The 13,819-nt window shown below is 40.9% G+C and overlaps 1 protein-coding gene across 1 annotated transcript in view; it reads right to left on the bottom strand.

Moving 5' to 3' along the window:
- ALOX5 (arachidonate 5-lipoxygenase) overlaps nucleotides 1-13,819 on the bottom strand; it is a 70,168-nt gene that overhangs the window by 33,300 nt on the left and 23,049 nt on the right. The window contains exon 4 of the mRNA XM_016918171.3: nucleotides 557-679. Within this exon, the coding sequence (XP_016773660.1) occupies nucleotides 557-679 (123 nt within the window). The remainder of the gene's footprint in view (nucleotides 1-556; nucleotides 680-13,819) is intronic.

Below are 13,819 nucleotides of genomic sequence, written 5' to 3'. Positions count from 1 at the left end.
ACAAAGGTGCACAGAACCTATATCTCTGCCATTTATTAGCTGGGGGCCTTGGGCAAGGAAGGTAGTCAACCTCCGTATTCCTCAGTTCCTCAACTGTAAAATGGGGATGATGACTGTGGCTCCCTCGTGGGGTTGTGACGGAGGAACAGGGGACATATGTCCTGGGATCAGCACTGGCAATTTGGCCATTCTTACCATAGCACCTGCCATCTTGGTGACAGCCTGGACACAAAGCCTTCACACCTTTGAAGTGGCCATAGAGAGCATGAGATATGGATGGGGAGGAGGCATTCCAACTAAAGACCCCTGCTTTGGGCCAAAAACACATGTATGTCTGGTGTCTGGAGTCCTCTAGGTTGTGCCTTTTTTAAGATACCATTTGTCCTGCAATTGTGCATTGAGAATCCACTCTATGGCCAACATATCATCAAAGCGTTTGGCTCAGCTAGGCTGTTCCCCCAACCCAAGGACCCCATGAGGAAAGGAGTGAGCGTTCCACCCCCAGCACCAGCCACTGGAGGGGCTGCCCAGAGTCCCTCAGTTCTCGTAAACTTACGCTTTGGAGTAATTCAGAACAAAGTCCACTCCTTTTTCACTATCAAACTGGATATCACGGGGTAAATCCTTGTGGCATTTGGCATCGATGCTCAAGGGGAAGCCAGGGTTCCACTCCATCCATCTGAGCATGAGAAAGGAGAAGAAATTGAGTTAAATGCCAGCCTTTGGTCTGCCCCCTCAGCTGAGGGCCACCCACACTGTCAGACGATGTTACACGGGGAGATTGATGTACTCAAAATAAAGTCAACACATCATAGGCTGACCCTGTGTCCAGTAAGGTTCTGGGACCTCTTCCAAAGTCCAGCGGCACCAACTTTGCTGTGCCCTGAGCATCAGAGTGGGAACCCTGAGACTGGGCTTACAGTGGTACAGGTGTGCACCACTGCATAAAAAGTTCTGTAGGTAGTCTAGGGAGACCTCACTTACTAGAGGTGACATTGAACAGTAGAGGCCTGCCTTGCCAGTCACTGGAGGTAGAAGGTATTAAGGCTGCCCAGCCATGCCCAACCTGGACATCCACCATTCTGCCAACTTGGTCAGTGTGTGCCCTGGACTGCGTGCATGTCCTGCATGTGGCATTTGGGGAAATGGGACAGTTCTTATGCCTTCACAATAGGACGACAAGGCAGCAGGTGGCCTGGGAGAGGGACCCAGGCACAGATGGCTAAAAGGCTTCCCTCTCTCACCTGCTGGCCAATAGCAGCTTTAGAGATTATTACAATCAAAGCAGCTTCCCCAAAGACAAGCCACGGACTGCATCCAGTAAACATGCTCAGATCCTGACATCCTTGAAACGTATCCTGTGGCATTGGGCATTTGTGTTTTTGAAAAATGTTTATTTTGCTTTTCTTTTTGTTTACTTATTGAGTAAACTTAAATTGTGAAAATGTCAGAGGTGTTTGAACCACAGCGACTCCATCTTGAATAGGGGCTGGGTAAAATAAGGCTGAGACCTACTGGGCAGCCCAGGAGGTTAGGCATTCTAAGTCACAGGATGAGACAGGACATTGATGCAAGATACAGGGCAGAAAGACCTTGCTGATAAAATGGGTTGTGGTAAAGAAGCTGGCCAAAACCCAACAAAATTAAGATGGTGATGAAAGTGACCTCTGTTCATCCTCACCACTCATTATATGCTAATTATAATGCATTAGCATGCTAAAAGAAACTCCCACCAGTGCCATGACAGTTTACAAATGCCATAATAATGTTAGGAAGTTACCCTATATGGTCTAAAAAAGGGAGGAACCTTCAGTTCCTGGAATTGCCCACCCCTCTCCTGGAAAACTCATGAATAATCCACTCATTGTTTAGCACATGATCACGAAGTAACTGTAAGTATGCTCAGTCGAGTAGCCCATGCTACTGCCCTGCCTATGGAGTAGCCTTTCTTTATTGCTTTACTTTTCTAATAAACTTGCTTTCACTTTATGGATTCACCCTGAATTCTTTCCTGTGGAGGTCCAAGAACTCTCTCTTGGGGTCTGGATCAGGACCCCTTTCTGGTAACAAAAACAAAATGAAATCCTGTTAGTTTCTTTGGGGAGGGAGAATGATTTTGTGTTTGTTTAAAAACCAGATTTTACATTTTAGGGTTTTAGCTTTTTCATTTATATTCCTAATTCTCCTTCCTTTTAAAATTTTCTTTTGAGAGGAAAGTAAAATATCGAGATTTTGGGTCATAAAAAAGTCCTGAGTTATTTTAATATGATCTTGTGCTTTGACTTTCCCCAAATCCCAACGGTCACAGTGTCCTCTTGGCCCAGTAGCCTCTCCTTAGGATCAAAAGAAGTGAACAGGGACCGGATATGATCCTTCTGACAGCAAAGGCATTTTGTCAAGTGTTTTCTGTTATGTGGCACCTTACATTTCTCACTGTTGGTTTATTTAGAATATTCTATGTCCTCAGATTTTAAGAAAACCTTCCATTTTTGCTGTTTGTATTAATGCCAATGATAGTATATTAACAAGGATAAAAATGTGGACAAGTCTACAAATTTTTTGTTTGCTTGTTTTGGAAAATGACTCAAGGCATCTCCAATATATATCTAAAATTGAGCCATTTAGTAGCCTCACTGGTAGTAATGATCAATTAATTAGCTATCATTAGTCATATCAATTTAAATATTACTGATGATTTTCTCTTTGCCTGGACAGTTCAAGGGCTCTAGTTAATTTTACAAGCTCAGTGGAGCTAGATGTTTTTCAGTATGTAAACAATGAGCCATGCAAGGGCATCTGTGCCAGCAAATGGCATTAATGTTTTCTTAAGTGAATAGTCCACTTGGACAGATGTGGAATACTTCTTCAGCACCAAAAAGACCTTCTTGCCCCATGCCCTGCCCTGGTCTATGGAGGGTGGCAGCACCAATGGGCAGAAATGCCCCACTTGTGTGGTTAGAAGACGATGGCCTCACAGCACATGGGGACAGGACAGCTTGCTTGCTAGTTCACTACTGCCCCCCTGAAACCAAATGTTTATGTCCCTTCCACTGCAGGTCACTGCTGCTTAAGAGATCCTGACAGGCTGACCTGCACAGGAGCGGAAGGCCTGCATGGCCACAGACATTAACTGGTGGAGATGGAATCCCACTCCATTGAGGAAGACCAAGTGGAACACCCAGGCAGAAGGAACAAAGAAGTAGAAAGGCATTTAATTTATTGGGAAAAAAATGAGAGAGAGAGAGAAAGAGAGAGAGAGAAAGCAAGAGAGACAGAGAGAGAGAGAGAGAGGGACAGACAGACAGAGAGATCCTAAGGGGATGCAGTTAGTATAAGTGGAGTGTAAAAAGACTTTCTGTAACCACAAACATGATTTCTGAATGAAGACTTCAATAGAGAAACAGACAAAGAGAACAGTCACTGTGAGATGTTTGGTCTCTTGTATTAAAAGAAAAGCTTTAGACAAATTAAATTTAGCAGAGTTTAATTGAGCAAAGAACAATTCAAGAATCGGGCAGCCCCTAAACCAGGGCAGGCTCAGAGTGACTTTGATGCTGCCTCATAGTTGGATAGGATTTATGGGCAGAAAAGGGAACGTGACGTACAGAAAATGGAAGTGAGGTACAGAAACAGCCAGATTGGTGATGGCTCAGCATTTGCCTTACTTGAGGCCAGTTTGAACAGCTGGCCACTGTGAGTGGCTGAAGTCTGGCCGCTGTGATTGGCTGAGACTTGGTTACTTGCTATGAGAGTAGGTGACAGTCTGTTTACACGTCCAGTTAGGTTACAGTTCACTATGTACAGAGAAACTTTTAGGCTGAATTTAAAATATGTAAGGAGAAAAGTTTAAGCTAAACTCATTAACACCTAGAAGAGAGAAGGTGTTCATTCGACAACTAATTATGGAGCACCTACTATGTGCCAGGAAGTGCTTTGTGCAAAATAGAAGAACATGTAACCCAAATACAGGGTGAAACTACAAAGAAATGGAAGCCATAAATGAAACTATGAGAGACAGACATAAACCAAAAATAAAATTCTAAGCCCCTGAACTGACTGATGGACCCTCCCCTTGGCCAAGGGCATTCCAAAGTTAACCTGAAAAATTAGTTCAGGCCATGATAGGAATGGGTGGCTAAACATGCCTCATTGTACTCTCCTCCTCTTGGAATTCAGGCACAATTGATCAGCATTCACATCTACACAGAGATGTTAAGCCCGTTAAAACAGACTCTTTAAGATTGATAAGAAACATTTACAATTGATTCTACCTGAAGCCTGCTACCTGGAGGCTTCATCTGCATGATAAAAAACTTTGTTTCCACAACCCCTTATCTTAACCTAGACATTCCAAGTTTTTAGATAATAATCCTTTTAAGCAGTTGCCAATCAGAAACTCTTTGAATCTGCCTATGACCTGGAAGCTCCCCTCCCCCAAGTTGTCCCACCTTTCCAAAACCAAACCACTGTCCATCTTACATGTATTGACTGATGTCTTATGTCTCCCTAAAATGCACAAAAGCAAGCTGTACCCCAACCACCTTGGGTGCATGTTCTCAGGATCTCCTGGGGCTGCATCATGGGCCACTGGTCACTCATATTTGGCTCAGAATAAGTCTTTTCAAATATTTCACAGAGTGTGACTCTTTTCATTAACAGACATGAAAGCCAGATACAGATGTAATATGCAAGGAGTAAAAGCTCCAAAAGGAGAGAGAGTAATATATGGGGAAGTGAAAAAAATCAAAGAAATAAAAGAAGAACTCCTTTAAGCTGAAAAATACTTCAATATCTTAAGTCTGTGAAAGGAAATTAAATTTTAGGACCCCAAACTCATTTAGCCAAAGGGAAATGTCAAGCTGGGAACTGTGTCATGCAAACCTGCCTCCCCCTTTTGGTTCCTAAATAAGATGGCTATGATGAAAAGCTACATGTCTCCACCATATTTTGCTCACAAGGAAATTCCCAGTGAACTGTTAAAATTTCACCATGGCAATGCAAATTGATAGCTTATCTTTACAAGTGCAGTCACCCACCAGATACAAATGCGTATCTGATTGTTCCCCTGCCTTACTTTATCTATGTTCTCTTATGTAAAATGCAGACTCCCTGCATTTTTCCTCTGCCTCATTTGTTTATGTCATCTTATGTTAAAAAAAATGCAGATTCACTGAGCCAGAGAAAGGCATGAATAACTATTTTTCCCTGCCCTGCTCTTACATGAAAATTGTGTACTTCTCAATATCCCGCCCTTTGCCCTTTAAATTTGGAGCCCTCAAAATCACCTTCAGAGAAAGGCATAGTGCTGTCTCCCGGGCATGCGTCCTTAACTTTCGCAAATAAATCTCCTAAAATGATTGAGACTTGTCTCATCATTTTTCTCAATGACAAGTCCTAGGTGGGGGAAAAAAAAAAAAAAGTAAAAAGATACACCTAGGTATATACTGATTAAATTTTAAAATGTCCAAGAGACAGGAGAAACAGAGAGAGAGAGAAGGAAAGAGATGCAGAGAGTGAACGAGAGAGGAAGAAAGTGGGGGAGGGAGGGAGATAGAAACTCTAGGAAAAGAAACAATCAAACTATCATTAGATTTCTCCTCTGTCATTCTGAAAATGGGAGGACTGAAGTGTATACCCACTTTTTTTAGATCGTCATCTAAGCCTCTCATATTATCAATGAGGGCAGGGGAATTTGTTTGAGGGGATGGGTAGGGGGACAGGAGGACAAGCACAGACTCAGATCTTACACTACACATGGACCTTCTGAGGAAATTAATTGAACAAGTTCAGCTGAACAAAAATTAAATTAGAATGAATCAATAAACTCCTAAATACAGCAAAGAATATGCATTATAAAACTACATCAAATAAAATAGTAAACAAAGAAACAAAAATATGAGAGGGATGTTCATCACTACTACCACTACTTGTTTTGGGAATTCCAGACGTGGAATAAGAAAAGAATATCAGTGGTGTAGATAATGGAAAGTAAGAGACAAAATTGTTAACATTTAGATAATATGAGCACATTAGCTAACCAGACTCACTAACAACAAACAAACAAAAACAAGTGATTAGAACCAATGAAAGAATTCAGTAAGGGACCAACACACAGTAAATGTAAGAAACAAGTAATTTACGTTTATCCCAGCAATATTTTTGCAAACAGAAAAATATCCTACTCAGAACAGCAAATGCTAAATGTAGAGTAGCTAGAAAGGTGAAGGACCTGCATGAAGAAAACTAGAAATTCTATGGAAGGACGTTGACACAGGATCTAGAGAGGTGGAAAGACACGCTGTGTTCTTGGATGGAAAGACTGAATCTCAGTAAAATGCCAACACATAACACAGTTATGTGAAGTTCAAAGTAATTCTCATTATGAAAATCTTAAGAAAGAACAGTGAGATATGAAACAGACATTAACATTTATTAGAAAGTTATGATAACCAAAAGCTGGTGCTGGGGTCTCGAGTAGAAAAATAGGCTAACACATAAAGTGCGGAAACAGACCCAGAAACTATGTATACATAATACAAAACTCGCCAACACTTATCCAGTGCTTTCTATGTGCCTAATACTATTCTCTGTGTTTTCATGGTTTAACCTATTATCTCAAACCCCTAAAAGGAAGGCACTGTTATTTCCCTCATTTTACAGATGAGGGAAGTGAGGCACAGACAGATTAAACAACTTTCACAGGACTGGAGAAAGTGCCAGTAAGTGTGAGTTGAGCCCAGACACTCGAATCCAGAGCTCATGACTGCCATCCTATGCCAGCTTGTACCATGGGTATCATCATCCCTGTCATCCAAGTCAGGAGGAAAGACATCATCCCTGTCATCCAAGTCAGGAAGGAGGAAAGACATCATCCCTGTCATCCAAGTCAGGAACGAATGCTACCGGGAGAGTTCCACCCAGGTATGTATGAAAACACGTGGCAGGAGTGGGGCATGGTGGCGCACGCCTGTAGCCCCAGCTACTTGGGAGGCTGACATGGGAAGATGGATTGAGCCTGGGTTAGTTTGAGGCAGCAGTGAACCATGATCATGCCACTGCACTCCAGCCTAGGAAACAGAGCAAGACTCTGTCTCAAAAAAAAAAAAAAAAAGGTGGATGAATGAAAGCTCTAAACTCAAAGGGGAAATTATAAAAGTATTAGACAAAATTACGGGGGAAGTATTTGTGTAACACTGGGATGGAGAGGGTTTTCTTAAGCAAAGGAGGAAGCCCAAAAGTTATAGATGTAAACAATACATAGTTAATAAAATAAAGAACTAAAATCTCCTGGGGCAAAAGCAACAGAAGACAAATAATAAATGCTATACATATGTAACAAATGGATACTATCCTGATATAGAAAGAGCTCCTTTAGATTAATAATTGAAAGAACAATAGGGAAAAAAAGCTTATAAATAGGCAATGCAGTGATGCTTATTAGTGGTCAGGGGAGTGCAGACTAAAACAACCACAAGGTCTTAGGGATTTTTAGACTGTCAAACAAGGTCATCGGGTACTGACAAATGTATGGATGGGCAAAAGTATCTTTTCATACACAGCTGGTAGAACTGCAAATTACGATACAATTTTGTGAAAGGATTTTTGTCGGTATTTCTTAAGATGAAAAAATGCTGATTTGTTCCAGCAATCTGAGTTCTGGAAATGGATCTGCCATTAATTAAAGCACCAGTACATCAAGATGTTTGTACAAGGTTGGTTCTGGCAGCATTGTTTGTACTGCAATACCCAAAACAAACAAACACATCTACAAATGGGAAATGAACTGAACGTCAGTGAATAGGGGAATGGCTAAGTAAATTATGGTGCATTCCCAGAAGGCAAGAAATAGTAGCAGTTTAAGAAGGGGAAAATATATGAGATACTATTTCACACGCAAGAATGAAAACATCTGAAGATGCGAAGTGTTGATGATACAGGGAAACAGTGAATCTCAGAAACAGTTACTGGGGTGTCCACTGGCAGAATGCCTTTGGAAAACAATCAGCAATATCTAGAAAGCTTAAAAACACGTGGTCTGCAACCCTGCAACTCTACTTCTTGGAATATTCCCTACAGTAACTCTTCCATGAGAGCACAGAGAGATGTGTGAGAAAGCTCACTGTCGCTTGGTTTGCAACAGCTAGAAATTAAAGACAGCCCGCATGCCCATCAGCAGGAGAGCGGACGAGCACATGGGTTATTCAGATACTGATATGCCATGAAGAAGTTAACTGCATGAACCACATCTATCTGTCAACCAGATCCTCTTCAATACTTAGTGATGAGTGAAAAGTGCAGGTCACATAATGATTAGATTAAATTATATCGATTAACAAACACCTACACTTTGCCATTTACTGCTGTGTGTGAGTGTGCATGTAACACCGACAGATGTGGTCACAGTGGGAGAGCACAAGCTGTGGGCTATGACCTGGGTCTGCTTCTCCTTCTCCCTGCGTGGCTGAGTTAGTAAGGAGGGCCTGCAAGAAGCGCCAGCTTTCTGACATAGTGGAGACTATTCTTAGTCATTGCTTTACTTCCAAACTCTGATCTAGAAGCCTGAGAAATCTTCTGAGAAAGAGGAACTCCAGGATTGTGCAGACAGTGCAAAGTTCAGTGTTTCCTGAACGGAAGCAAAGGAGGGTTTCTGAAAAGGACAGATGAGTGGAAGGAGGAAGAAAAAAATGATTAAATCTAAGAAAGGGGGAAACGATCTCACCAGAAGCCCCCTGCTGCAAGATTATGATAATGTTAAGTAGCTCCCAGATAATTGGGCTAGTTTGTGTTATCTTAGATGAGTAGATAGCAAAGTCTAATTAGATTCCCCACTAATTCATACTAAAGTGTTAGTGGCTTATAACAAATTAAATGAATTTTACGGGCATTTTATCTTAACCCAGATTCACAGGCCAGAAGTACTCTGAGAACTGGCTGCAGGGGCTTTGCCATAGGTGTCTGAAACAGGGAGGGAAGCCGAGGAAGAAGCATAGAAACAACAGCCCTTTGGGATGGAAGGCAGAGCTCAAGCACAACGTGTGCACTGCACCAGGTATAGAAGTCTGGAAACACATCATATGGTGCTTGAGCTGAGAGGCTTGTGCACAAATACTCTAAAACAAATCACACATTTATAAACCCTTAACATGACCCACAGCACAGCAGGTTACTCTCCCACACTTGACGCTAATGGCATGCAAGTTTTATTTTTGATTTTTCAATTGGGAAATAGAATATATAAAATATGTATGGATACGTATATATGCACACACACACTCACACATGCAGAAAAATGTACAAAACACCTGTACGAATACCATCCAGGTAAAAAATCAGAACATTGTCCGTACCCTCACCCCCACCTTTCCCAATCAACCCTCCTTCCATCCCCGGTAATGACCATCCTCGGCTTTATGATAATCATTTTCTTGTTATTGTTTAAGGTTCCGCTACGACACACCTCCCTAAACAATTTAATTCCAAAGTTACGAATTGGCGAGACACGCTCCTGGCTTCTTTCCTTCAACACTGCGTCAGTGAGGTTTGTCCATGTTAGCAGCAGTTTGTTGATTTTCCTTGCAGTGTAGAATTTTCCTTGACAATTTATTTGTCTGTTCTACTGTTTGTTGGATATTGAGTTGTTGCCATTTTTTGGCCATCATGAGTAATGCTGTTGTGAGTATCCAGGCGCACATGCACACAAATTTGGATCCCATTATAGGATTTCTGGGTCATAGATTATAATGTAGCTTCAGTTTTATGACATATTGCTAAATTGTTTTCCACGGAGGTCATATCAACTTGTCCTCCTGCCGGTGGTATGTGAGTGTTCCCAGCCCTCTGGATCTTCTTTAATACTCAGGTGTTGTCAGTTGTTGAAGTGTTGCCCATCTGGGGGCATGTGTGTGGTAGTAGCAGCAGTTCACTGTGATCTTCTGATTTCCCCGATTCCTAATGAAGCTGAACACCTTTTGTATACTTCCTGCTTATATTTTGTACAGTAAGTACTCAAACCTCTTGCCCATTTTCTAGTGAATGACACTCCCCTTCTTAAAGATTTGTAGGTCCTTCACATACTAGGAATAATTTTCGTCAATCACTCCATGACTTGCCTTCACTCTCTCCTGGTGTCTTTCAATGAACAGAGTGTCCTTATCTTGAGGGAGGCAAACTTACCAATCTTTTCCTTTGTGTTTAATATGTTCTGAGTCTTGTTTGAAAAATCCTTTTAGCTTGAGACCTGGAAGAATAATCACCTGTAGTCTAAATGTCTTACAGTTTTGCCTTTAACTTTTAAGTCTAATCAACCCCAAGCTGAGTCTCCTGAATGGCAAGAGGTGGAGTCTGATTTCTTCTCCTTCTCCTTCAGCCGTCCGTGCTGGCTGGCCCCTGTCCTCGAGATGCATGTCCAGTGGCCCAGTGCCACCCATCAGCCGAGCCCTCCGTAACAGACCCAGTACCCACATACGTGTGGCTGTTTCTTGTTTCTTTATTCTGTTTCAAGGAATGTTTTTGATGAAAAGGGGGATGAAGCTAAAGACAGTTTTGAGGTGGGGCAATTGTGTTCTTGGTGTGGGATTTCTCACCCCTTGACAGCAGTGGGTGGCTGGGCATAGGGGAAGAAGGAGCTACAGGGTTGAGAGATGCTGTTGCAACTTAGAAAAATTAAGAAAAATGAAGATATTGCTCAGTTATGGCAAGTGTTTGATGAAACAGGGACCCATAATGGCTCGTGAAAACTGGTTAAAGATTTTTTTTTTTTTTTTTTGAGATGGAGTCTTGCTCTGTCGCCCAGGCTGGAGTGCAGTGGTGCAATCTCGGTGCACTGCAAGCTCCGCCTCCCAGGTTCACGCCATTCTCCTGCCTCAGCCTCCCAAGTAGCTGGGACTACAGGCGCCTGCCACTACGCCCGGCTAATTTTTTGTATTTTTTAGTAGAGACGGGGTTTCACTGTGTTAGCCAGGATGGTCTTGATCTCCTGACCTGGTGATCCACCCACCTCAGCCTCCCAAATGGTTAAAGATTTTCAAGGAGAAATTTGTCAATGTATACTAATAACTTCTACTATTTGGTAATTTCATATCTGGGCATCTGTCCTAGGAAAATACTTAATAATGCATACAAATTTCACATACAAGGGTTTTCACATTGCTTATAAGAATACAAAAATTAGAAACCTCCTAAATGTCCAGGGAAGCTGGGTGTTTAAGTGAATGATGAGGCATCCATCCAATGGAATAGTACATAGAAACTAGAATAATGTTTATGATGAGATTTTGAAAATATGGGAAAATGATTTTTGCTACACTGCTAAAGGGCAGCAAGGAGGATGCAAAGTGGTATATATAGCACAATCCCAAATTTTAAAAAGTGAATAAGACAAAGTGAAAACAATTAAACATGAATTTTTATGAAAAAGTTCATAAAATTCATAATTCATACAGAAAATAGGTATTTTTCTGGCTCTATATTATTTTCCTTCTTTTACTTTTTTGAGTTAAAAAAACCCAGATATACTACATATTCCTTGTAAGAAGTTCAACTATTGAGGGATATGTAGAAAAGTATCACAATATTGGCTCCCAAAGGCCCCTCCACAGCCCAGGTAACTTCACTGTCCATGTAGAACGATTCCTTCCACTTTCTTCCCTTGGAAGGAGGCACAGACTCAAATGTTTCCAGGGGCCAAAGCAGGAAATGAAATGAAAGAAAACTTTGATATAGACAACAGACAGGTGTGGACTGGGGAAGCCTGAAGAATATCTCTGTTTACTCATAAGTCAATAATGATCCATCAAACACTTGTAGAGGCTGGATACAGCCCATCAGCCACCCATTTCCAGAGGAGCACTCTGTAATGCGTTATTATCTTCCAAAAAGCTTTATTGAGATACATTTACATACCATTAAATTCACCCCTCAAAAATATGCTATCAAAAGATTTTAATATATTTGCAGAGTTGTATGTGTAACCATCATTATAACCCAATTCTGAAATAATCTCATCCCCAGAGGACACCTCGAACCCATTAACACTCACTCCTTGTTCCCCCTCCCCAACTCCTAGTGCTAGGCAACTACTCACCTACTAATCTGACTCTGTGGGTTTGCCTATTCTGGACATTTCATACAGATAGAATCATACAATATGGGGTCTTCCGTAAGTGAGTTTTCCATTTAGCATATTTTTGAAGTTCATTCAGTGTTTGGCATCTATCTGTAGTTCATTTCTTTTCTTTTCTTTTCTTTTTTTGAAATGGAGTCTTGCTCTGTCGCCCAGGCTGGAGTGCAGTGGCGGGATCTAGGCTCACTGCAACCTCCGCCTCCTGGGTTCAAGTGATTCTCCTGCCTTAGCCTCCCAAGCAGCTGGGATTACGGGCGTGCACCAACATGCCCGGCTAATTTTTGTATTTTTGTAGACATGGGGTTTCACCATGTTGGCCAGGTTGGTCTCAAACTCCTGACCTCAAGCGATCTGCCCGTCTCAACCTCCCAAAGTGCTAGGATTACAGGCGTGAGCCTCCGCGCCTGGCATTCATTCCTTTTTGATGCCAAAAAATATCCCATTGTATGGATAAACTATATTTTGTTTATTCATTCCTCAGTTAATGGAATTTAGGTTGTTTCTACTTTTTGACTATTGTGAACAATGGTGCTATAAATATGTGTGTACAAGTTTTGTATAGACATGTGGTTTCAATATTCTTGGGTAGAGGCCTAGGAGTAGAATTGCTGGGTCATATTGTAGCTGGGTTTCAGATTTTGAGGAACCACTAAACTGTTTTCTGAAGTGGCTGCATCATCTTACATTCCGGTAGCAGCATCAGGGTTCCAGTTTCTCCGCATCCTTGGCAGCACTTGTTACTATCTGTCTTTTTTATTCTAACCATTTTAGTGGGTGTGAAATTGTATCTTGTGGTTTTGATTTGAAATTTCCTGATGATTAATAATGTTGAGCATATTTTCACGTGCTTATTGGAGATTCACAAATTTTCTCTGGAGAACTATTTAATTAAATCCTTTGCTAATTTTTAAACAGGGTTTTTTGTACAGAATATTTTAAAATTGAGTTGTCAGAGTTCTTTATATATTCTGGATACAAGTCCCTTATCAGACATATGATTTAGATATTTTCTCCATTCTGTGGATTGTCTTTTCACTTTACTGATGATGTCCTTTGAAGCATAGATCTTTTACATTTTAATGACATCTAACTTGTCTACTTTCTTTTGCTGCCTGTGTTCTTGGTGCCATATCTAAGAGACTTTGCCGAACCCAAGATTATGAAGACTTACTTGTATGTTTTCTTCCAAGAGTGTTATGTTGTTGGCCCTTACTTTTAGATCTATCATCCATTTTGAATTAATTTTTAAATTTATCTAGCAGCGTTATTGAAATATAATGCACATACTGTAAAATTTATCCATTTAAAGTGTTCAATTCAAGGATGTTTAGTATTAATTTTTACACAATGGACAACCATCAGTTTTAGAATATTTTCATCCCCGGCAAAAGGAACACTGTATCCTTTAGCTGTCACTCCCATGACCACTTCCTCATTCCCTGCCCCTAGGCAACCAGTAATCTACTTTATATCTGTACAGATTTTTCTTTTCCAGAAATTTCATATAAAAGGAATCATACAATATATGATCTTTTGTGACTGGTTTCTTTCACTTAGCATAATGTTTTTGAGATTCATCCATGTTGTAACAAGTGTCAGTATTTCATTCTTCTTTCATGGTCAAATTATATAGATATACTATATTTTATCCATTCATCCATTAATGGACTTTTGGGTTGTGTACACTTTTTGATAGTT

This window comes from Pan troglodytes, chromosome 8, assembly GCF_028858775.2.
Source record: "Pan troglodytes isolate AG18354 chromosome 8, NHGRI_mPanTro3-v2.0_pri, whole genome shotgun sequence".
Lineage (NCBI taxonomy): Eukaryota > Metazoa > Chordata > Mammalia > Primates > Hominidae > Pan > Pan troglodytes.
Note: the sequence above shows the minus strand (reverse complement) of the source record. Positions and strands in the feature narration are given on the sequence as shown.